The sequence below is a fragment of the Garra rufa genome, chromosome 1 (genome assembly GCF_049309525.1).
Source record: "Garra rufa chromosome 1, GarRuf1.0, whole genome shotgun sequence".
Lineage (NCBI taxonomy): Eukaryota > Metazoa > Chordata > Actinopteri > Cypriniformes > Cyprinidae > Garra > Garra rufa.
Genome location: NC_133361.1, coordinates 57,482,390 through 57,506,749, shown reverse-complemented (window position 1 = coordinate 57,506,749; position 24,360 = coordinate 57,482,390). Strand labels below are relative to the sequence as shown.

The window sequence follows — 24,360 nt, the reverse complement described above, 5'->3', positions numbered from 1 at the left end:
TAACATGGGTCACTCAAAGCGCAACCACACTACATATCAGATTGCTGCCCATCTCTGAGCTATCGGATGAGGCTATCAGATCTGACATGTGTAGCACTGTTGGCTTCTAGCAAGGTCTCTGGTTTGAGTGCCAGGAGGCCTTTCTGTGTGCACATTTTTCCTAAGTTGGCTATGGTTTCCATTGGATGCTCTGGTTTCCCCAACAATCCAAAGACATGCAGCACAGGTCAAATGCACTGATTTTGCACTTTCCAAAATATGATTTGTTTCAGAGTAGCTTTAAATATAGTTGTACTGTTGTACTGTTATTTCAATAATGCCTTAGTGCTTTACTATATAGCAAGTTTTAGTTGATGTATTTTAGAGCTAGCATATATTTCAGTGCTATAGTGACTCGGGCAACACATCTGAACATTCAAAGGCAATTAAGAGATTTTAATATTTGTTGCCATTGTTCTTTTTAGAGATTTAAAGAGGTTTAGATAAAGGTCATGCACCTTTTTCATTTCAAACGAGGGGCAGACAGCACCAACAAGGAATTCAAATGAGGGGCAAACAGTACCAACAAGGAAATCAAAAAGTGATCAACAAGAGAGCAGTCCAAAACCAGTGGGATCTGGGAGGAAACGGGTAACCACAACACAAACTGGGCAGAAGATAAATAAATGGCCAAAAGAAAAAATCTAAGCTAAACAAACTGAATTCACAGTCTGTACATGATAATGGCAAGTTGAATACCACCACTGCAGATGAAGATTGTAGACATATAATTTTAGACTAAAGGCTGCATGTGCAAGACTGCATTTTTTTTTTTTTAAATAGATGTTGAACCAGGAAACCATGCTGGCTAGCTGTTAAAATCAGAAACATTTCATAGTGAAACAAATAACAGAAGATGGAAATTAAGCTAACTGATTCTAATGTTTCTCTTTTCATGCAGAGGAGATCTCTAAGCACAAAGGTCCCCCAGTATTCACTCAAGCTGAGAGATATAAGATGGTGCGAGCAATCAAGTGGGTGGATGAAATCGTGGAAGGAGCTCCATACGTTACCACGCTTGAGACTCTGGACAAATATTGCTGTGATTTCTGTGTACATGGAGGTCAGAACCTAAACATAATAAGCATTCCTATGTGCTAAAACATTGATATAGAAGTAAATACAGAAAAGTGTTTGTGTTTAATGCTTTGTTCTTGGTAGATTATATGCTTAAAAGTTTGTTGACATCCCTTTTTTATTTAACAAGTTTAGTTGTTACATTAATTTCTTTAAGGAAAAATCTCATTGTTACACTTACATAATGTAATTCTTCAGAATTGTGCGCTTGAAATTTTTTCAGCAGTTTGGGGAAGGTCCTTTCTGTCAGGAACAGTTAAAAATGAACCTAAATGCTCAAAGTTTATTTGTAGAACAAGATAAACAGGTAAATGACAGCTCAAAAACTCAAAGATTACTTCACTTGGGGGTGACAGTAAAGTCTTTGCAGGTTAGTCAGGTTACTGAGGAGGAACACACAAAGAATACAATCAACACATCAATGAAGGTCTGTTCCCTTAGCGGCCATATTGAAGGGTGAAATCCTGAAATTTCCAAAAACAACTTGCTACACTCACAGTTAAATAACATTTCATAGCAACAAAATCTGACATGAGCTGCCACAGAAATAATGTTGTTTCTCATGCTCAAATAGCATTAAAAAGCATATATTTCAAGCTGTATATTTCAGTCAATGCACATGTGCAGCCCTAAGTGAATTCCTCAGGGCTGGGACAGGTGGGACTTATTCTGTTATATTATGCGTTGCTATTTCACCCATTCATAGTAATGTGACTGCACTGTCTTGGTATTTCTAAAGTCTTTGGTATTTGTCTAGTGTGGATGATAGTTTGTCCAGGAGTGGAAGTGACTGGCACATGACAGTACCTCTACTTTTCCAAAACTGTCTCCTGATGCTACAAGCAACACCACAAATATCACTGGTCAAGTTTGTGTGTCTAGAGCAGGTAGTGCTGGTAGGGAGTGATGGAGGCACCATTTTTAAATGGGTCATGAACTGCATTTGTTTTTTATTTTGTACTGTTTTCTAAGGGCCGCTTATAATGTTATCAATATTTTTTACAGCAAAAAACATCATAATTTAGAAGTAATATGCTATTTTCTGTCCTGTTTTAGCACCCCTCAGAAGAACGCTCTGTTTGAATAGGCGTGTCGGATTGTAGACGCGCACTGCTATAATTGGCTAACAGCGTACATACATTCGTTCCTCATAGATGGACGCCGCTGTGATTTAGGTTTAAAACACATTAATAACTCAGTACATATCAAACTATCTGTAAGAAGAGACAAATCAATACTGGTCATGTAATGAAAACAGTTTCTCACACTTTTGTTGCGACATCACTGGTGCATTCAATATAAGTGGCACATCATCGTCTTTTAGTTTAAATGTTTTAGAATATCCTGCGTCAAATTGTGTCGCTCCGGTTACTAATGTAACCCTGGTTCCCTGAGATAAGGGAGTAAGTGTTGCGTCATTGCTATGGGTAATTGTAAACGAATCCACAGTGAAGGGAAGTAAACAAAGAACAGAGTTCTTACTGACACGTCTAGAAGTTCATTAAAAATAAAGTTCATCCACTCTTTACTAATGTTGGGATCAGAAGGAAGGCAATGCGAATTGGCACTGCAGAGTGTCCTGTTGTTTTCAGAGCCATCTTGTGATGCCGATCTTCTTCTGCGGAGGCAGTGCTCAATCTACATATTACATCATACATGGGAACATTCCAAAAGCTGTCGTTTTCGCAGACTGCCTTTAATATAAGCTGTTTTAAGACTAACAACAGAGTTTTGAGTTCTGAAACTTACAGGATGTTTTTATAGTACAAAGACCTCTTAATTGTCTCAAAAGTTCAAGGCAATTTTGGTTTCTCAGTTCATCACCCCTTTAAGTTGACATAATAGAAGTGCACTACCACGGTGGAGCAGACAGAGCTGGAGACCAACAAGGCAATGCAGAAAGAAAAGGGGACCACAGGGGAAAACAGCAGAAGTGACCAACAAAGTTAAGCAGGGAATTCTGTTGAGGCTGGCAAAACAAGATGTATTATATGGAAGCTACCACGATAGAGTCAATAGAACAAAAGACTATAATGCCTAAGCCAGCAGAGATGAGGACCACCATGATGGAGTGAGGAACAGCTTCCTTGGCAGAGATGATGGAGCAAGAAATGGTCTCTGTGGCCAAGGCAAAGAAGTGAGAAACAGGTTCTGTGGCCGAGACGAGGGAGCAGCCTTAGAGGCTGTGACAATGGGAATGTCCTCTATGGCCAGGACAAGAAATAAGACCCCCAGGATAGTAAAACTTTGGATCTCCAGGTTTGGGAACACCGGACTTGAAACCATGTGGCACATCAAATATGAGACCACCAGACTTGTGACTACTGAGGGATTAAGAGACCAGGATGAGGCAGGAGCTCTCCTTCTCTTCCTCCTGATGGGTGTCATGTGTGGATGAGTATTAGTCAAGGAGTGGGAGTGACTGGAACGTGAGAAAACCCCCAGTCTTCTGAAGGTGGCTCCTGACACCTACAAGCAACACCACAAATATCACTGTCCAAGTTGGCGTTGTTGATAGCAGGTAGTAGTATGCAGACAGAACAAGGGACCACAGTGGAGCCAGCAGAGCAAGAGACCACTAAATATGAGCAGGGGATCTTGTGGAGGCTGGCAAAAAGAGATGGAAGAAATGTAAATAAACCATTGTTTAGCCAACAGAACAGATGACTACTATGACAGTAGTATAGTGGTAAACAACTATTTGAATTGCTAGTGTATTTCAGCTGTGTTATTCAGGAAAAAATGGACGTGATCACTATCTTTATCACTAATCTGCTCTCGAACTATATCTTTCAGTAACTTGTTTGGTCGTCCTTCATTCACACTATTTTCTGTACAGTATTCAACACACCACTTGCTGGTACCACTCCTTTTGGCACTTTATGTAGGGTTAAACCTACAATAAAAAGTAACAGTGTAAAATGAATGAATTAATTTTCTCAGAGGACATGTTCTTAGAAAACTTCACAGTAGTTCATTTATGAAAGCTTTATTATGACTCGAAACAGCTTAACTGTGGTCTTGTCTTTTTAGATGACATCACTCTTACTGTGGATGGGAAAGACACATATGAGGAAGTGAAGAAGTCGGGTAGGTACAGGTAAGCCCATTCACACCTGCTGCTAATGTTTTGTGCATGTCTAGTATCTAGTTCTCATTTAAAGTGGATCTTTACAGAGAGTGCAAGAGAACCCAAGGTGTATCCACTACAGACCTGGTCGGCCGCATGCTGCTCATGACCAAAGCTCATCATAGCAACATGGTGAGGCCCGAAATGTACTCAACATTTGCAAATGTCGATTCAAGTTCAAATAATGTACATGTTGCATTCACAGCTTTACAGAGCACTATAGTGTGCATAATCATAAATTCATCAAAGTTTCTTTGAATTTGGTTGGCATGTCCATTTAGCTTCAGCTGACAGAATCATTTTGGGTCATAACACCTAGATTTTTGGAAGCATTTACCATCATCGTACTGTTGTTCATTTTCATTGTTTTAAAATTTTTGAATTTGACATTGCAAATGGTATTGCATTTGAAAATGGTATTGCATATTTACCCTACCACATGTTTACACCAGTGTCACCTTATGTATGTTAACACCCTCATTAATATTGTATTGAAACTGATCATGAAAAGTTATTGTTCAAAAATCTGTTCAAGTATCAAAAATACCTAGAATACGGAGGTTTGTCATGACACAGAAATGCTGTACTCATTGTCAAATTGGACATTTATTTTTCTTTTCTTTATTTATTCATCTTTCTTTCCTCTTCAGGGCAGTTCAGACTATCAGCAACATACAGACAACTTTGGAAGAGTGAGTGTTTTATTCCCTTTTGGTTGTTTCTGTAGCCTTGTAATCTTTTTCAAAAAGTGAAATGTTTAGAAGTACACTAAACATTTTTGGGTATTTCGGTTTTAAATCAATTACTCTGCCTGTACTAAAGTACTGTACACATTTGTGTACAAAAACATATTATTTCCTTAACTGAGTCAGCATGACAAGCCTGCAATAATGATTTTGCAGGTATCTTGCAATTTTATATTTTAACTACATGTGTCAATAGATAGCCCAGAATTCAATATATAAAGGAAATGAAAATTTGCTAACTCATTCTCAGATCTCCCTCTCAAGGGTCCCAGGATTTTTACTTGTTTTTCTGCTTTGCCCTTTTGTTCCTCCTTCTGCTAGCATTGCCTTCACATGCATCTGCCAAGTTGGCACATGAAAAAGCTTTATTGTTGTCACAGTCCATAATCAGAGACTGAGCCATGAATGGCACCTCTGTTTCTGAGTTTAACATTGACTAAGTAATTCCCAGTCATTGCCTCCAAATGGAGAAAGAAATGTTCTTTAATGCCCCAAGACTTTCACTGGACGTGACAAAAATACCCATAGCAAATTATTTGTCTTTTATGTCAGTATGTCATAAACGTAATGTGGCATTAGTTTACTGTCAGATATTTGGCACTTGCGTCGCACCACATTCAGTCTAGACAGAACGTCTGATTATAGTGAGTTTTATTTTCATTAGTTGTGCCATTTGTGTCTGGTGTAGTTATGTGTAGTGATATTTTTGGGCTTTTATGCCTTTATTAGTTAGGGCAGTGTAGATTAGACAGGACAGGGTAGAGAGAGGAGGACAGAAATTGGACCTTGAGCCAGAACGTGGGTTGCCTGAGGCCCTGACGTCAAACAAGGCCACAAGTTCATTGTTCAGATATTATTGTGTGCTCTTGACATCAGAAAAATAATTATTGGCTTTTTTAAAGGGCTGCTGGTTTAAAAGGAGTTCATGGGCCTGTCAAAACCACTAAAGGGCTCTCATCGTGCTCCATAAATTGTGTTTAAGTATAACAAAGTATTAATACAGAAATGTGCACTATTAACAATAATTAGAACATCATCACTTTTTTTGTAGTTTATTGCTGTAATGTTTGTTCATCACAGGGCCCTAAGGGCCACAGTCCCTGGACTGGAGTGTCACAGTTCCTGCAGACATCCCAAAAAATCATCCAGTTTGCCTCAGGAAAGGAACCACAGCCAGGAGACACCATCATCTATGTGGCTGGAGCTTTTGACCTATTCCGTATCCTTACATACTTAGACAGTAATTACAGCACCCAAAATTTTATTCTGTTAAATTGGAAAGAACAAATCTTGTAGAATATACAGAGTGCTCTTTTCCGTAATCAGGAATGGGGTTGTTTAACTCCTAAATAATAATAACAATAAAATATATTATTTAGCCCTTTCATGCAAGGTGTCTACAAATGTGGACAGTTAAGTTAACTCAATTTAGTGTTCATTAATTATGGTAATATTCTCCAAACCATTTGAGGGCAGTTTCAGTAGACTGACAACAATATTGTAACAATGGCTACTATCTTGCATTCCAAATATTCATTGGTTGATGACATAATTTATCCAAGATGACTGACATAGATATATAGCCATGTGCTAAATAGGCATATCCGTGAAAAACCTTTATACAAGGAGGTCAATTCGAGATAAAAAAAAAAATATATATCAGTGTGTACAGTAAAGTATGATGAATATGTTAGTAATTTATAAACTAAAATTTAGAGTAAAATGTAGTTTTTATTCACCAAAAACCAACTTTCCACATATGTGGACGTCATGCAACAGAGGAGTCAGATTGCATAAAGTCTGATTTCTGTAATCTGCTAGTATATCTATTCTATTTTTTTCCAAATATGTTATGCATTGTCTTATATTGTAATAAAACAGACATTTAACAAATATATCAACATAAATAAACATTTAAAAATAATTATTATAGCATTAAATGGCAACTTTAGACATATATATGGAGACAAATTTGCATTTTGCCTGCAAAAAAAAAAAGGTACAGCATTGGTCAAGGTGTCAGTACAGAAAAAAAAAATCCCAGAGGACAGTGGTTACAGTATACATTTAACTACTGTTATTGTTCTTACAATATGTTTTATTGTTATTATATTGTAATATTATTGTTTTTAATAACTGAGCTGATATAAATAAATTTTAGCATCATAAAGTAAAAAAAAAAATCTAGATAATGTTTTTCATAATTCATGCATGAAGGGATTAAATGTTTGAAAAGAATGTAGTTGAAAGTAGGGCTGGGTATTGTGACCAATTTGGCAATTCGATTCGATTCTTATTTTTATGGTTTCGATTCGATTCGATTTAGATTTCGATTCGATTCGATTAGCTATCAATATTTCATTTAAAATGTTAGTTTTGCAGACATGGGATCCATATTTTGATATAAATGCTGGTAACTGGAACTCTCCTACTTAAGTTTATTACTGAAATACACATCTACTGTTACGTGACAGTGCTGGTTCGACGAGGCGGGAGACAGACATGAATAATATATTCTTTTAATTACTTCTTGTACTGAACAGGAGACATCCACACACACAGCTAAACTTCACAAATGACCGACAAAGGACTAAACTCAAAGACAGACTATTAAAGGGGAACTAATCAAGAAACACAGGTGATACAGATAACACTAACGAAGACTAATCATAGGGCTAAACCAAATCAACACAGAGACCGGGGAAAACCAGAAGGGAGAAACCAAATGACAAACAGTGCAAAACAAAGGCAACAGGCATAAAACATCAGGTGACATGTAACATTACCTCCCCCTCCCGGTAGGCGCGTCTCGCGCCTTGACGGAAACACCGGGGAGGGAGGGCGGGCGCCCTGGAGGCCGACACGGAACCAGGATAGTCTAGGCGGGGAGAGCCTCCAGGGCGGGTTCGGGATGCAGGGCAGGTCAGGGGGGTCAGGTGGCCAAGGCCGGACAGTTAGTTCAGGTGGCCAAGGCCGGACAGTTAGTTCAGGTGGCCATGGTGGGTCAGGTGGCCAAGGCTGGACAGTTAGTTCAGGTGGCCATGGTGGGTCAGGTGGCCAAGGCCGGACAGTTAGTTCAGGTGGCCATGGTGGGTCAGGAGGCCATGGCCGGACAGACAGTTCGGGTGGCCATGGTGGGTCAGGAGGCCATGGCCGGACAGACAGTTCGGGTGGCCATGGTGGATCAGGAGACCATGGCCATGTAGACAGTTCCGGCAGCCATGGTGGGTCAGGAGGCCATGGCCGGACAAACAGTTCGGGTGGCCATGGTGGATCAGGAGACCATGGCCATGTAGACAGTTCCGGCAGCCATGGTGGGTCAGGAGGCCATGGCCGGACAAACAGTTCGGGTGGCCATGGTGGGTCAGGAGACCATGGCCATGTAGATAGTTCAGGCAGCCATGGTGGGTCAGGAAACCATGGCCACGTAGACATTTCAAGCGGCCATGGCAGGACAGCCCTCGTGGCCTTGGCCTCAACCTTCGGCCAGACCACGTTGGCTAAGGGCCTGTAGCCCCCCCCCAAAATTTTCTTGGGGAAATTTGCTGGTTCATACGGGGGTTCTAGAGGAAGCTCTGGAAGAGTCGGCTCTGGCGGGAGCTCTGGAAGATCCGTCACTGGAGGACACTCTGGCAGGCTGGACTGGGCCAGCAGAGGCTCTGGAAGACTGGACGTAACCAGCGGAGGCTCAGGAAGGCTGGGCGTAACCAGCGAAGGTTCTGGAAGGCTGGACTGGGCCAGCGGTGGCTCAGGAAGGTTGGGCGTAACCAGCGGAGGCTCAGGAAGGCTGGGCGTAACCGGCGGAGGCTCTGGAAGGCTGAACTGGACCAGCGGAGGCTCTGGAAGGCTGGGCTGGACCATCTGAGGCTCAGGAAGGCTGGGCGTAACCAGCGGAGGCTCTGGAAGGCTGAACTGGACCAGCGGAGGCTCTGGAAGACTGGACGGGACCAGCTGAGACTCTGGACGACAGAACAGGACCAGTGTAGATTCTGGTGAGAGGATTGGGGCCGTGAACTCCATAGGCAGAGGCATATCCATAATGTCTATAACGTCCTCTTTGGCCGGGCACTCCGAAGCATCGACCGTCTTGGCCGGGAGATCGGGAGCTGTAGCCATTTCGACCGGGAAATCAGGAATTTGGGCCATCTCGGCCGGGAATTCAGGAGCGCTGGCCATCCGGACTGAGGGATCCGGGTTAGCGGTCTCTTCGCTTGGGAGATCAGGTGCGGTGGTCAGCGGTGTTAGGCTGAGGAAGCCTAAGGAGCTCTGGAGGATTGCCGGATGTTTAGGGCAAGGCAGGCGGTCTGAACTGTTGGACCGGTATGTAGAGGCACTTGGCGTTGGGTGAGCCGGTGCGTGGTATTGTGTTTCTGAGGGGGTTGGACTTCGGATCGGGCCATCATTCTCAATTTGCTCTACTTCGAAACTGGAGCCATTTAAATAGATAATAATATTAACTAACTTGACAAACGGGAAATCATGGACAGAGAGATCACAACGAATTGTATCCTCGTCCAACCCCAACAGAAACACAATACCAATGGAGGCGTCGGGCCAGCTCACCCGATGATAAAGCTCAAGAAAATCCTCCACATACCGCTCCAACTCCCGACCGCTCTGCCTCAAGCTCCATAGGCGTTCCTCAGCACTGCAGTTTTGGTCGGTCATTCTGTTACGTGACAGTGCTGGTTCGACGAGGCGGGAGACAGACATGAATAATATATTCTTTTAATTACTTCTTGTACTGAACAGGAGACATCCACACACACAGGTAAACTTCACAAATGACCGACAAAGGACTAAACTCAAAGACAGACTATTAAAGGGGAACTAATCAAGAAACACAGGTGATACAGATAACACTAACGAAGACTAATCATAGGGCTAAACCAAATCAACACAGAGACCGGGGAAAACCAGAAGGGAGAAACCAAATGACAAACAGTGCAAAACAAAGGCAACAGGCATAAAACATCAGGTGACATGTAACATCTACATTAATAATAGGGTGCACACAGTTGTTTTAAACAACTTTTATTTTAAATGAACACTGTAACAAGAAGTCATAAATATGTGCATCCATTGTACACCATGTAAACAAACTGCAAAATGCACATTACTGTAAAAAAAATAAAAAGACTGTAAATGTGCAACAGTGAAATCTATTAAGAACTTCAAACATGTTTAAGAAATAAAACATTTTTCTAAATTCAAAACGTTCAAAACTGGCCCATCATAAAGCCCTTGTCTGCATATACAAAACATTCTAAATGTCCATAAAACTAACAGTTCTTAACTACAGCCTAATAATTTTTGATCACCAGATTTTTCTGCAAAAAAAGCAGCTGATCAACATGTTCTGATCTGATCTAAGGCAGCCCCTTTGCGCTGTGATTAGATCACCAGCAGTTGAGAAAACTCTCTCAGCAGGAACACTAGTGACACCTTCAGGACGAGAGGTGAATATTCATATCCTCTTACGTGAAGCACGTGCATTAAGAATCGATTCGGGGATTTCCGAATCGATATCGTTGCGTTAAACTGAAGATCGATTAAAATCGGAGAATAGATATTTTTTACCCAGCCCTAGTTGAAAGCATTCCCAAAATAGATTTTAAAAAAATCTGGTGGAGGTGAAGATTGTCAGTAAATAACAAATTCAAAATGATAGTATTTATATTTTAGGATAAATTATTCATTTAAGATAATTTTGTGGTCCAGGGTCACATATATTTTTAAAATAATTAATTAATAATTTAGTTTTCGCAAGGGTGCAGAATTCTTGCTTTCTGTATATAATACCTTCATAATATGAATAAAAGTTTGTCATACTGCTCAGTGGCTACATACACACTCCAAAACTCTCTTCGGATGTTTTGTTTAAAATGTTCAATTTGTTTAAGAATGTTTAAATCCCTGTTCTCTCTGTGTATAATACAAATAAGGCCCTAGATTTTTTTGATCACTATGGGTAGTTTTACCAGTGCTGTAGTTTTTCTTACTTGATTTGTGAATGTAGATACTGTATTGTTTTGCCCTTGAGACCCACTTTGCTTTTTCTAAGAAAGCGAGTAAGACAATATTAATGCTCTCCACTTTAACCTGTTGCAAATCAGACATTGGCCATGTGGATTTCCTGGATGCTGTGTCCCAGCTTTCAGAGAAGCCATATGTTATTGTGGGCTTGCACTTTGATCAGGTAAGATGAATAAAGGAAAATCTTAGAAATATATTTAAATTTTTAATATTTAATTATTAATTTAAATATATTAACATTTTCTTAATGAAGCTTTATGCTCATTGTCTTTCATAAGAACATAACAGATGTGAGAGAAGAAGGAGTTTTTTTAAATTATTTTTATCATTACTTTAGGAGGTGAATCGTTACAAGGGGAAAAACTATCCAATCATGAACATCCATGAGAGGACACTGAGTGTGCTGGCCTGTCGAGTGAGAATTAATCTTTTGCATTGCAGTTAATGCCCATTTATGTCTTTATATGGTTATATAAATAGTTTGATATGAATGAATTTCTTCATTTTGTTTTCAAATCTCCCAGTATGTCTCTGAGGTTGTTATAGGAGCACCATATGCCGTCACAAAAGACTTACTAGACCATTTTAAGGTAAACACTCTTTCACTGTATTGAATTTGATTCTTGACATTTTGTTAGACCTGCTTAACAGAGTTGGGTAAAAATAAAGGTTTTTTTGATCATGCAGCTCATTTCATACAGTTTACACTAATTCACTTCACACACGCATTTTTGCATCGTGATTTTAAAGGTACATAAAGTCCTGCTCACCATTATTGGCACCCCTTAATTTAAAACCTGTACAATATCCTCAGGAATAAATTAATTGTACCAAAAATATATTATCATGATTTTTTAATTAGAGATCCAAAGTAATTAAACAGAACATTGTTTTTCAACTTGCATGAAGTAATTTTAAAGAAGAAACAGGAAAAAACGGCATTAGGCAGCCATAAATGCACCCAATGTTTGGTTGCACACCCTTTCACAGCAATGACAGTCTCCAAACGTTTCTTGTAGCATCTATAAGCTTCTTGCATTTCTCTGCTGTTATTTTCTCCCACTTTTTGCTTTGCAGTTTGTTCAAGCTCCCAATAGCAGATTTCAGCTCACCCCAAAGATTTTCAATGGGATTGAGATCAGGACTCATTGCTCGACATTTTAAAATAGTAAATTTTTTCCTTTTCAACCATTCCTGCGTGCTTTTGGATGTGCTTTGGGTCTTTGTCTTGCTGGAGGACCCATGATTTTTGACTCAAACCAAGTTTTTTTACACTAGGTAGCTCTAGGTAATTCTCTGATTTCATGATTCCTGTGATACGGTCAAGGCCTCCAGTCCCGGACGCAGCAAAGCAGTCCCACAGCATTATGGATCTTCCACCATGTTCCACCATGCATTGCAAAAAGATCTATATTTGTTTAATCTGTCCACAGAACATTTTCCCTGAAGGATTATGGTTTTTCCAGGTATTCTTCGGCAAAGATCAGTCATTCTTTTTATGCCTTTTCTTCAGCAATGGTGTCTTCCTTGGCCTTTGCCCATGAAGCCCTGCTTGGTTTGGTGTGCGGCGTATAGTACTTGTTGAACCTTTGACCCCAGACTGTTCCAGGTTGGCCTTCAGGTCTTTGGATGTTAGACATGGTGTTTTTTTCCACCATTCACACCAACCTTCAAAGAGTTCACTCATCAATTTACCTCTTTCCCCTACATCCAGGGAGGTTGTTGACAGTTCCATGCTTGGCAAACTTCGTAATAACATTGCGCACTGTTGAAGGTTTGTGCACTTTGGAGGTCTTGTGTTTGCTAATAGTAGTTCTGATGTCCTCAGACAGCTTCTTTGTCTTCACTATTATAACAAAGGAACAGGGAGTAACATGTGGCTTTTTAAAACACTGAAGTCATCATTCAGTGGCTTATTTATGTCACATGGGCACCTACAATTTTCTCATTTGTGATTTATCACAGGTGAATCAAAATGTGTTTTCATACTAATTTATTGCAAAGGGTGCCAATTACAGTGTCACTGTCATATGTAGCCTTATGTGTCTTGCCTTTTGCCTTTGTTTTGCACTGTTTGTCATTTGGTTTCTCCCTCTGTCTTCCCCCGTCTGTTTGTAATGATTTGGTTTAGCCCTGTGATTAGTCCTTGTTTATTCATTATCTGTATCACCTGTGTTTCTTGATTAGTTTGCCTTTGCTATAAGTCTGTCTTTGCGTTTAGTCTTTTGTCTGTCATCGAATCTAGTATGTCACCTTTATTTATATAGCGCCTTTTACAATACAGATTGTGTCAAAGCAACTGCACAGTATTTAAACAGCACAATAGTGTGTAAGTAACGCATTATTGTAACAATCAATTTTCAGTTAAAGGCAGTTCATCAATGAATTCAGTGATATCATCGTCAGTTCAGTTCAAATAGTATACGATATCGTTGGAAAATGTCCCCAACTAAGCAAGCCAGAGGCGACAGCGGCAAGGAACCAAAACTCCACAGGTGACAGAGATGGAGAAAAAAACCTTGGGAGAAACCAGGCTCAGTCGGGGGACCAGTTCTCCTCTGGCCAGACCAAACAACAGTTTGTACCAATGTCTGATTGTAGAGAACTCATCAGGATCCTGTGGTGTAGCGCCGATGGCCGTCAAAGTTGGCGAGGTCTTCATTGATGATCCGCCTTGGAGCTCATCTGGTTGACATCCACGGCTATCCAGGTCGTGATCCATGATCTAAGCTGGGTACGGACTGGATCCGGGGGACTGGAGTGACCATCTGATCCGGATACAGGCTGGATCTGGTGGCTACGGTGACCTCGGAATAAGAATGAAACAGACTAATATTAGCGTAGATGCCATTCTTTTTACGATGCAACGAGTGCATCAGGTGTTATGGGAGGTGTTTTCGGTTCCGGTTGACCTAATTAATGCAGCCTAACAATCCTTTAACGGATTTGAATTATAGAAATGTGTTAATGATTTTATGTGTAAGCCAGGTTAAAGAGATGTGTCTTTAATCTAGATTTAAACTGACAGAGTGTGTCTGCCTCCCGAACAGTGTTAGGTAGATTGTTCCAGAGTTTAGGCGCTAGATAAGAAAATGATCTGCCGCCGGCAGTTGATTTTGATATTCTAGGTATTATCAAATTGCCAGAATTTTGAGAACGCAGCGGACGTGAAGGACTATAATACGATAGGAGCTCGTTCAAGTACTGAGGAGCTAAACCATTGAGGGCTTTATAAGTAATTAGCAAGATTTTAAAATCTATACGATGTTTAATAGGGAGCCAATGCAGTGTTGACAGAACCGGGCTAATATGGTCATACTTTCTGGTTCTAGTAAGAACTCTAGCTGCTGCATTTTGGACCAGCTGGAGTTTGTTTATTAAGCGTGCAGAACAACCACCCAATAAAGCATTACAATAATCTATCCTTGAGGTCATGAACGCATGAATTAATGTTTCAGCATTTGACATTGATAGCATAGGTCGTAATTTCGATATATTTTTAAGATGGAAAAATGCGGTTTTGCAGATGCTAGAAATGTGGCTTTCAAAGGAGAGATTGCTATCGAATAGGACGCCTAGGTTCCTAACTGATGACGACGAATTTACAGAGCAGCCATCTAGTATTAGACTGTGTTTTAGGTCATTACTTGTGGAGGTTTTAGGTCCAATAATTAATACCTCTGTTTTTTCAGAATTTAACAGTAAGAAGTTATTCGCCATCCAGTTTTTAATATCAGCTATGCATTCTGTTAGTTTTTCGAATGGATATGTTTTGCCGGGCTGCGAAGAAATATAGAGCTGAGTATCATCAGCGTAACAATGAAAGCTAACACCATGTTTCCTGATGATATCTCCCAAGGGTAACATGTAAAGCGTAAAAAGTAATGGCCCTAGCACTGAGCCTTGAGGTACTCCATACTGCACTTGCGATCTAAATGATACCTCTTCATTTATTGCCACAAACTGATGACGGTCTGATAAGTACGATTCGAACCATGCCAGTGCACTACCACTAATGCCTACATAATTTTCAAGTCTATTTAAAAGAATGTTGTGGTCAATAGTATCAAATGCGGCACTAAGATCCAGTAGCACTAATAGAGAGATGCAACCACGATCGCTTGACAATAGCAGGCCATTTGTTACTCTAATTAGAGCAGTCTCAGTACTATGATATGGTCTAAAACCTGACTGGAAATCCTCGCAGATACCATTTTTCTCTAAGAAGGAGCATAATTGTTAGGGATACTACCTTTTCTAGTATCTTTGACAGAAAAGGGAGATTCGAAATTGGTCTGTAGTTAATTAATTCATAGGGGTCAAGTTGTGGTTTTTTAATGAGTGGCTTAATAACAGCTATTTTGAAGGTTTTGGGGACATATCCTAATGATAGTGACGAATTAATAATATTCAGAAGAGGATCTATGACTTCTGGAAGTACCTCCTTTAGTAGCTTAGATGGAATAGGGTCTAACATACATGTTGTGGGTTTAGATGATTTAACAAGTTTATACAATTCCTCCTCTCCTATAATAGAGAATGAATGGAATTGTTCCTCAGGAGATCTACAACGCAATCTACAATCTGATGCGATACTGTAGCGGTATGGTTACAATTTTATCTCTAATAGTGTCTATCTTGGAGGTAAAGTACGTCATAAAGTCATTACTGCTGTGCTTTTGGGAAATGTCTAAACCTGTTGCTGCTATATTTTTAGTTAATTTAACCACAGTATTGAACAAATACCTAGGGTTATGTTTGTTTTCTTCTAAGAGAGATGAAAAGTAATCCGATCTGGCAGTTTTTAATGCTTTCCTATAAGATAAATTACATTCACGCCAAGCAATACGAAAAACCTCTAGTTTTGTTTTCCTCCAGCTGCGTTCCATTTTTCGTGCTTTTCTCTTTAGGGCGCGGGTATGATCGTTATACCACGGTGTTAGACTGTTTTTCTTAATCTTTTTTAGGCGCACTGGAGCAACTGTATCTAAAGTGCTAGAAAAGAGAGAGTCCATAGTTTCTATTACATCATCAAGTTTTTCTGAGCTATTGGATATGCTGAGGAATTCAGATAAGTCAGGAAGATTACTTACAAAGCGGTCTTTTGTAGTAGAAGTGATGGTTCTACCGTATTTGTAGCAAGGAATTGAATTAACAGTTTTAGCTATCTGGATTATACAAGAGACTAGATAATGATCTGAGATATCGTCGCTTTGCTGCAGAATTTCAACGCCATTAACATCAATTCCATGTGACAGTATTAAATCTAGAGTATGATTTCGGCAATGAGTAGGACCTGACACGTGTTGTCTAACCCCAATCGAGTTCAAAATATCTATAAATGCTGTTCCTAATGCATCTTTTTCATTATCAACATGGATGTTAAAATCACCCACTATTAAGACTTTATCTGCGGCTAGCACTAATTCGGATAGAAAATCAGCAAATTCTTTAATAAAGTCTGTATGGTGCCCTGGTGGCCTGTATACAGTAGCTAACACAAACGTCACAGGGGATTTATCATTAGTACTTGTTTCTCTGGATAAAGCTATATGAAGCACCATAACTTCAAACGAGATATAATTGAAGCCCGTTCTCTGAGAGACATTGAGAATACTGCTATAAATAGTAGAAACACCTCCTCCTTTACCTTTTAGACGCGGTACATGTTTATAACAGTAATCTTGGGGGGTGGACTCGTTTAAATTAAGGTAATCGTCTGGTTTTAGCCAGGTTTCTGTCAAACAGAGCACATCTAGGTTATGATCAGTGATCATATCATTTACAAAAAGTGCTTTTGTAGAAAGGGACCTGATATTCAATAAGCCAAGCTTTATCAATTGTTTCTCTGTATTATATATATTTTTTATTTGTTGAACATCAATTAAATTGTTGGTCTTGATTTGATTCAGGCGTTTTTTGTATTTTCTAGCTCGGGGAACAGACACAGTCTCTATAGAGTGATATCTAGGTGAAAGGGTCTCTATGTGCTGAGAGTTAACTGATTTCTGTGACGTGAGGCGGCTAGCAGACGGTCGGTTTAGCCAGTCTGTCTGCTTCCTGACCTGGGCCCCAGTGAGTCAAGTGCAAACTCTAGGACTATGTGCCATATTTCTAGATAGAAGAGATGCTCCACATCCGGAGGGATGAAGACCATCTCTTTTCAACAGGTCAGGTCTGCCCCAAAAGCTTGTCCAATTGTCTATGAAACCTATGTTATTTCGCGGGCACCACTTTGACATCCAGCCATGGAGTGACCACAGTCTACTGTGAATCTCGTCACCACGGTAAGCCGGGAGGGGACCAGAGCATATTACAGTGTCTGACATCGTACTTGCAAGATCACACACCTCTTTAACATTATTTTTAGTGATCTCCGACTGGCGAAGTCGAACATCATTAGCGCCGACGTGAATAACAATCTTACTGAATTTACGTTTAGCATTAGCCAGCACTTTTAAATTTGCCAAGATGTCAGGCGCTCTGGCTCCCGGTAAACATTGGACTATGTTGGCTGGTGTCTCTATTTTCACGTTCCGTACAATAGAATCGCCAATTACTAGAGCACTTTCATCAGGTTTCTCAGTGGGTGCTTCACTGAGTGGGGAGAACCTGTTTGATGTTCTGATCGGAACGGAAGAGCGGTGTTTTGACCCGTGACTATGCCGCCTCACAGTCACCCAATTGCCCTGCTGCATGGGCGTTGTTACCGGAACCGAACAATGTACAGGGCTTTCTGAGCTAGTCACATCCAAAACCGTATCTAAGGCCCTCACATTCTTACTATCCTCCATTAAAGTTTGGATGCGTGACTCTAGTTCTGAAATCTTCTCTGTCAGCCTGACTATATTCCTGCATTTATCACATGTATAAGGCTCACTGCTGACAGAGATAGATAAGCTATACATGTGGCAAGCAGTGCAGACTACAATTGTAGGAGAAGAAGCCATTACTCACCGTGATTGTAGAATGATTTCAACTTACCAATGTTGTTAGAGTTCCTGAAGAACAGATCAGGGGGAGAAAAAACGGAAAGGAACCGGCTAAAAGAGTACTAACGATATTAAACACGAGAAAAATAAAAAAATAAAAACGTGAATGGAACGCAGATGGCAAGTTAACCGGCCAGCGCAATGCTAAAAATAGTAAACAAGAGTTAAAAGCGTGAATGGAGTGCGAGCGGCAAATTAACCGGCTATGGAATGCTAACGTGCTGCACTCGTGATTATAGAGTAAGGCGAACAATCAAATTAGTCAGATTAGTTTGATGGATAAGACCAGAAATTAAATTAAGCTATATCTATCAATTTAAAACGGCAGAATTAACAATAAGATAGAGAATCCAGTAGAAAATCCAGTAGAAAAACGAAGCTGCAGAGAGCTAACGTTACAAACAAACAGACCACTCTGCAGCGAGGCAAACAGGAAGCAGGGAAACAGCGAAAGTATGTGTGTGGTTATCTCCTGTATTTCCTTTAAAGATCAAGATTAAAAGTTTATTATTCTAGTTCTGACTTCCGTCTCGTTGAACCAGCACCAGTCTATGACAGAATGACCGACCAAAACATGACGGCTGGAGGGCGGCTTTGGAGCTTGCGGCAGGGCGGACGAGAGTTGGAACGGTATGTGGCAGAATTCATTGAGCTGTACCATCTGGTGAGCTGGCCCGATACCACTCTCTGTAGTGTTTCTGTCGGGGCTGGACGAGGATATAATCCGATGCGATATACCTGATCACGATTTCCCGTTTGTCGAATTTGTCAATCTCATTCTTTATTTAAACTGCTCTAATTTCGAGGTAGAACAAATAAAGAAAGAAATTCCGACGCATCGTCCAGTCCCCTCAGAAACATGCCACATCGCACCAGCTCACCCGAAGCCAAGAACTGCGACATGCCGATCCAACATCTCAGACCGCCTGCCACGCCCCAAACGTCCTGAGATCATCCAAAGCTCCATAGTCGCCCTCAGCCCAGTACCACCAGCGGCCGCTAAATCTGCACGCAAGATGGCTGCAATGGCCATGTCTGCCACCAAGATGGCTGCAATGCCCGAATCTGCACGCAAGATTTCCCGGCCAAGATGGCCGCTGTTCCTGATTTCCCGGCCAAGATGGCCGCTGTTCCTGATTTCCCGGCCAAGATGGCCGCTGTTCCTGATTTTACCGACCGAGATGGCCGCTGTTTTTGATTTCCTGGCCGAGATGGCCATAATTCCTGAGTTCCTGGCCGAGATGACCTTAATTCCGGAGTTCCCAGCCAAAATGACTGCCAAACCTGAGTCTCCGGACAAGATGGAGATCATTAACATGATGGAGTTCACTGCCCCAATCCTCTCTCCTGGATCTCCGCCGGTTCCGCCCAGCTTTCCTGAAATCCCGCTGGTCCCGTCCAGCCTTCCCGAAACCCAGCTGGTTCCACCCAGCCCTCCTGAATCTTTGCTGGTTCTGCCCAGTCCTCCAGTGACCGCACCGCCAGAGCGCCCTCCAGTGACCGCTCGCCCAGAGCTAGCTCCTTCAGTGTCTCCGCTGGAGACGCCCAGCCCTCCTGAATCTCCGCTGGGGTCGTCCAGCCGTCCAGAGCCCGCTCCTCAAGAGCGCCGTCCAGAGCCCGCTCCTCCAGAGCGCCGTCCAGAGTCTCAGCTGGTCTCGTCCTGCCGTCCAGGGCCTCAGCTGATCCTGTCCAGCTGTCCAGAGCCTCAGCTGGTCCTGCTCAGCCGTCTAGAGCCTTCGCTGGTCCAGTCCAGCTGTCCAGAGCCTTCGCTGGTTACACCCAGTCTTCCAGAGCCTCCGCTGGTTAAGCCCGGCCTTCCAGAGCCTCCGCTGGTCCAACCCAGCCTTCCAGAGCCTCCCCCCTATGAACCTCTAAATTTCCTGAAGAAAATTTTGGGGGGGGGGGGGGGGGGGGGGGGCTACATACCCCTAGTCCACGTGGCCACTTGAACTGCCTGTCCGGCCGTGGCCGCCTGACCCGCCATGGCCACTTGAACTGCCTGTCCGGCCATGGCCGCCTGACCCGCCATGGCTTCCTGTTCCGCCCTGGAGGCCTTCCCAATCCAGCAAGGTCCTGCCCCGTAACGGCCTCCAGGGCGCCCGCCCCCCCTCCCCGGTGTTTCCATCACAGCGCGAGACGTCAAGATGGAGATCATTAACATGATGGACATGGCGATTCCTATTGAGTTCACTGCCCCAATCCTCTCTCCTGGATCTCCGCTGGTTCCGTCCAGCTTTCCTGAAACCCTGCTGGTCCCGTCCAGCCTTCCCGAAACCCAACTGGTTCCACCCAGCCCTCCTGAATCTTTGCTGGTTCCGCCCAGTCCTCCAGTGACCGTGCCGCCAGAGCGCCCTCCAGTGACCGCGCCACAAGAGCGCCCTCCATAGACCGCGCCGCCAGAGCGCCCTCCAGTGACCGCTCGCCCAGAGCTAGCTCCTTCAGTGTCTCCGCTGGAGACGCCCAGCTCTCCTGAATCTCCGCTGGGGTCGTCCAGCCGTCCAGAGCCCGCTCCTCAAGAGCGCCGTCCAGAGCCCGCTCCTCCAGAGCGCCGTCCAGAGTCTCAGCTGGTCTCGTCCTGCCGTCCAGGGCCTCAGCTGATCCCGTCCAGTCTTCCAGAGCCTCAGCTGGTCCTGCTCAGCTGTCCAGAGCCTTCGCTGGTCCAGTCCAGCTGTCCAGAGCCTTCGCTGGTTACACCCAGTCTTCCAGAGCCTCCGCTGGTTAAGCCTGGCCTTCCAGAGCCTCCGCTGGTCCAGCCCAGCCTTCCAGAGCCTCCCCCCTATGAACCTCTAAATTTCCTGAAGAAAATTTTGGGGGGGGGGGGGGGAGAGGCTACATACTAGTGATGCGCGGGTCGTCTCATAACCCGCGGGCCCCGCGGGTAACCCGCGGGTCGGGTTGGGGCGGTTAAAGAAACTGTCACTTTATTTGCAGGGCGGGTTGGGGCGGGTCATTAAATACAAAATAAAATAAAAAAATCAATGTATGTTGCGTGCAATTCCCTATAGCCTATATTACATATTTGGGAATATCTATTTTCATATTTTATTAAGTTCTTTAATAAGGTTATCAACACGTCACGTCACGAAAGCGCCAAGCAGCTCCCGCTGCCAGCCACAAGCGCATCAAGCGAACGCTCATTCGACTTTGCAGGCCTGGTGCTATGCGTATTTAAATCTCCTCTGATGCGCATTTTCCTGCATTAGCCAAAATCATGACAGTCAACCACATCCAGTCATATGTGAATGAATGTAAATATTCGCTAAAAACACACAATAAAGACAGCAATGATGTAGTCAGGACTGTGGCGCCGGCTTGCTTTGAAGTGTATTTGGTGATTGCGCCCGCTGCGTCTCCTGCATCCTAGTCATTTTAAACAGTACATAATAACGAAAACAATATCTTACAAATAAAAAGAAGCAGATTTTCATGATCAGAACTTCCTTAAACCAGTGAACCTTTAAACCTTTCAGTCCAAGGATCCAGTAAACGAATGCGTTCAAACAGAAAGTTCAAAACGATATTCATAAATGAAGCATATATACCCACATTTCTTCCGGCACCACTAACGTTACACCACTGATTATCTTGTTATTAATATGATTTGATTTATGGTTCATATTCATAATCGTACAGTATTGTTGCCAGTTTAAAGGGCGAAAAGCACTTTCGGTTTTCATTTGCATTACAATGCATAGTATGTCTATTTAATTGTCGCGGGTGCGGGGCGGGGCGGGTTGTAAAAATAGACACAGTACTGCGTGGCGGGCTGGGGCAGGCCAAATAATTTCATAATTGCGGGACCCGCGGGTTGAAAAAAACCCCGACCCGCGCATCACTACTACATACCCCTAGTCCACGTGGCCTGGCCAAGGACAAAGGCCAAGGCCACGGGGGCTGCCCAGCCATGGCGGTATGAACTCCTGACCCGGCCATGGCCTCCTGACCCGCCATGGCCTGATGAACTGTTATATCGGCCGTGGCCTCCTGACCCACCATGGCCACCTGAACTGCCTATCCGGCCGTGGCCGCCTGACCCGCCATGGTCACTTGAACTGCCTGTCCTACCGTGGCCGCCTGACCCGCCATGGCCACTTGAACTGCCTGTCCGGCCGTGACCGCCTGACCCGCCATGGCCACTTGAACTTCCTGTTCCGCCCTGGAGGCCTTCCCAATCCAGCAAGGTCCTGCCCCGTAACGGCCTCCAGGGCGCCCGCCCCCCCTCCCCGGTGTTTCCATCACGGCGCGAGACGCGCCTACCGGGAGGGGGAGCTAATGTCATATGTAGCCTTATGTGTCTTGCCTTTTGCCTTTGTTTTGCCCTTTTTGTCATTTGGTTTCTCCCTCTGTCTTCCCCCGTCTGTTTGTAATGATTTGGTTTAGCCCTGTGATTAGTCCTTGTTTATTCATTATCTGTATCACCTGTGTTTCTTGATTATTTTGCCTTTATAAGTCTGTCTTTGCGTTTAGTCTTTTGTCGGTCATCGAATGTAGTATGTGTGTGGTTATCTCCTGTATTTCCTTTCAAGATCAAGATTAAAAGTTTATTATTCTAGTTCTGACTTCCGTCTCGTTGAACCAGCACCAGTCTATGACAGTCACCGCAAGCTTTAAGTTATTCTATGTTTTTCTCCCATTTTTTTTTTATTTATTGTTTATCATTAAGTTCTCTATAGAAAAAAAACTTCATGGGTGCCAATAATGGTGTGCAGGACGGTATAATACAGGCTCACATATTATTAAGTGTGGAGTGTCTGTTGAATTTTTTTTTTTTACTGTTAATTGGTAGAATTCAAAAAAGGTATTTGGGTTTGGAGATTGTTGTGGAGGTAAAGGTCATGTAAGTCAAAATTGCAGATGACTATATTACAATTTTAAGGGAGTCAATTCGGTTGTAGAATACAGTTACTCTTGGTAATAACCAATATATGTGGGAACACAATTGATTACTGAAATCAGGTAAACCATATTCTGCTGTAAAAATAGCCATAGTGTAATACACTCTCTCTATGGTGTAGGTAGACCTGGTGTGCCATGGAAAAACTGTAGTGTTTCCAGACAGAGATGGATCAGACCCATATGCTGTAAGTGTTACGATACGATAAACATTTAAAATTTCAACACAATACATTTCTATTCCATAATCTGTGCATGTTTTCTGTACACAGGTACCCAGGAAAATGGGAATATTGCGAACAGTGGATAGTGGAAACAGTCTTACCACTGATAACATTGTACAGAGGATCATCAAAAACAGGTGTTACATTCAGCTCTGATCTGTTAACATGCAGGAGGTCACTGGTGACCCCTTTCTTTGTTTACTATTATTTGCAGCATTAACCTAACCAGTCTATAGGGTACAATGGGGGTAAAGTAAAAGTCTCCTTTGATTCCATTCTCCTTTAAATCTCTTGATGGCACAACACATAAACATCCACATATCACTATGCATGTGCAACGCAAAGTTGATTCTGCCTAATTTAATATTATTATTTTAATAATTTAAGTAGCAAAGATAATAGATAAAATTATTGAATTATTTATTTTGAGACAAAGGTCTTATTAATGATTTTCTGTTTTGCTTAAGGTAATTAAAGCATTTTTCAAATAACTGATGTAGAGATAATCACCATATTTGAAACCATTTTTTAAATATGATATTAATCATATCATATAATAAACTATTAAAGTATTTATTGTCAGTAATGTAAAGCCATATGAAATATTTATGGGATCTTATTCAAAGTGACAAAATAAACAGAAAATAGTACAAACTTTGCTGAAGTGATTAAATATTAATTTTATGCAAAACATTACTTTAGCTGAAGTATTTGTATAATTTATATAAATTTTAATGTGTGCCTTAAAAATTGTTCAAGTTCAAGTACAAGTTCAAGTAGGTTTTATTGTCATTCCAACCATATACAGTTCAGTACACAGTGAAACGAAACAACGTTCCTCCAGGACCAAGGTGCCACATACATGCAAAACAACATAAATTAACACTACAACAACACAACAAAAATTTGACAAAAAAAAAAGGAAAAAAAAAATAGACAACAAAGTGCATGTGCAATTATAGGTGTGCAAACGAGCAATGTGCAACAAGAGCTAGAAGACAACAAAACAATGTGATACGTTGCAGTAGTTTTGCAATGTGCAAATATATGCATACAGGTAGGTATGTATGAACAGTTTTGAGATGATTGTGCATGTGTGTTAATCAGTTCAGTCCTGACGTTACTTAGTACGTCTGAGTAAATTGTGTGTGTGTGTGTGTGTGTGTGTGTGTGTGTGAGTGAGTGTGTGTGTGTGTGTGTGTGTGTGTGTGTGTGTGTGTGTG

The 24,360-nt window shown here is 42.1% G+C and overlaps 1 protein-coding gene across 1 annotated transcript in view; it reads left to right on the top strand.

Moving 5' to 3' along the window:
- Positions 1–24,360, top strand: part of LOC141337410 (ethanolamine-phosphate cytidylyltransferase-like) — a 74,723-nt gene that overhangs the window by 24,862 nt on the left and 25,501 nt on the right. Inside the window, exons 3-12 of the mRNA XM_073843231.1 lie at positions 941–1,102; positions 4,150–4,216; positions 4,294–4,378; positions 4,897–4,938; positions 6,073–6,211; positions 11,109–11,191; positions 11,366–11,443; positions 11,553–11,618; positions 23,036–23,101; positions 23,186–23,274. Coding sequence (XP_073699332.1) covers positions 941–1,102; positions 4,150–4,216; positions 4,294–4,378; positions 4,897–4,938; positions 6,073–6,211; positions 11,109–11,191; positions 11,366–11,443; positions 11,553–11,618; positions 23,036–23,101; positions 23,186–23,274 — 877 coding nt within the window. The remainder of the gene's footprint in view (positions 1–940; positions 1,103–4,149; positions 4,217–4,293; positions 4,379–4,896; positions 4,939–6,072; positions 6,212–11,108; positions 11,192–11,365; positions 11,444–11,552; positions 11,619–23,035; positions 23,102–23,185; positions 23,275–24,360) is intronic.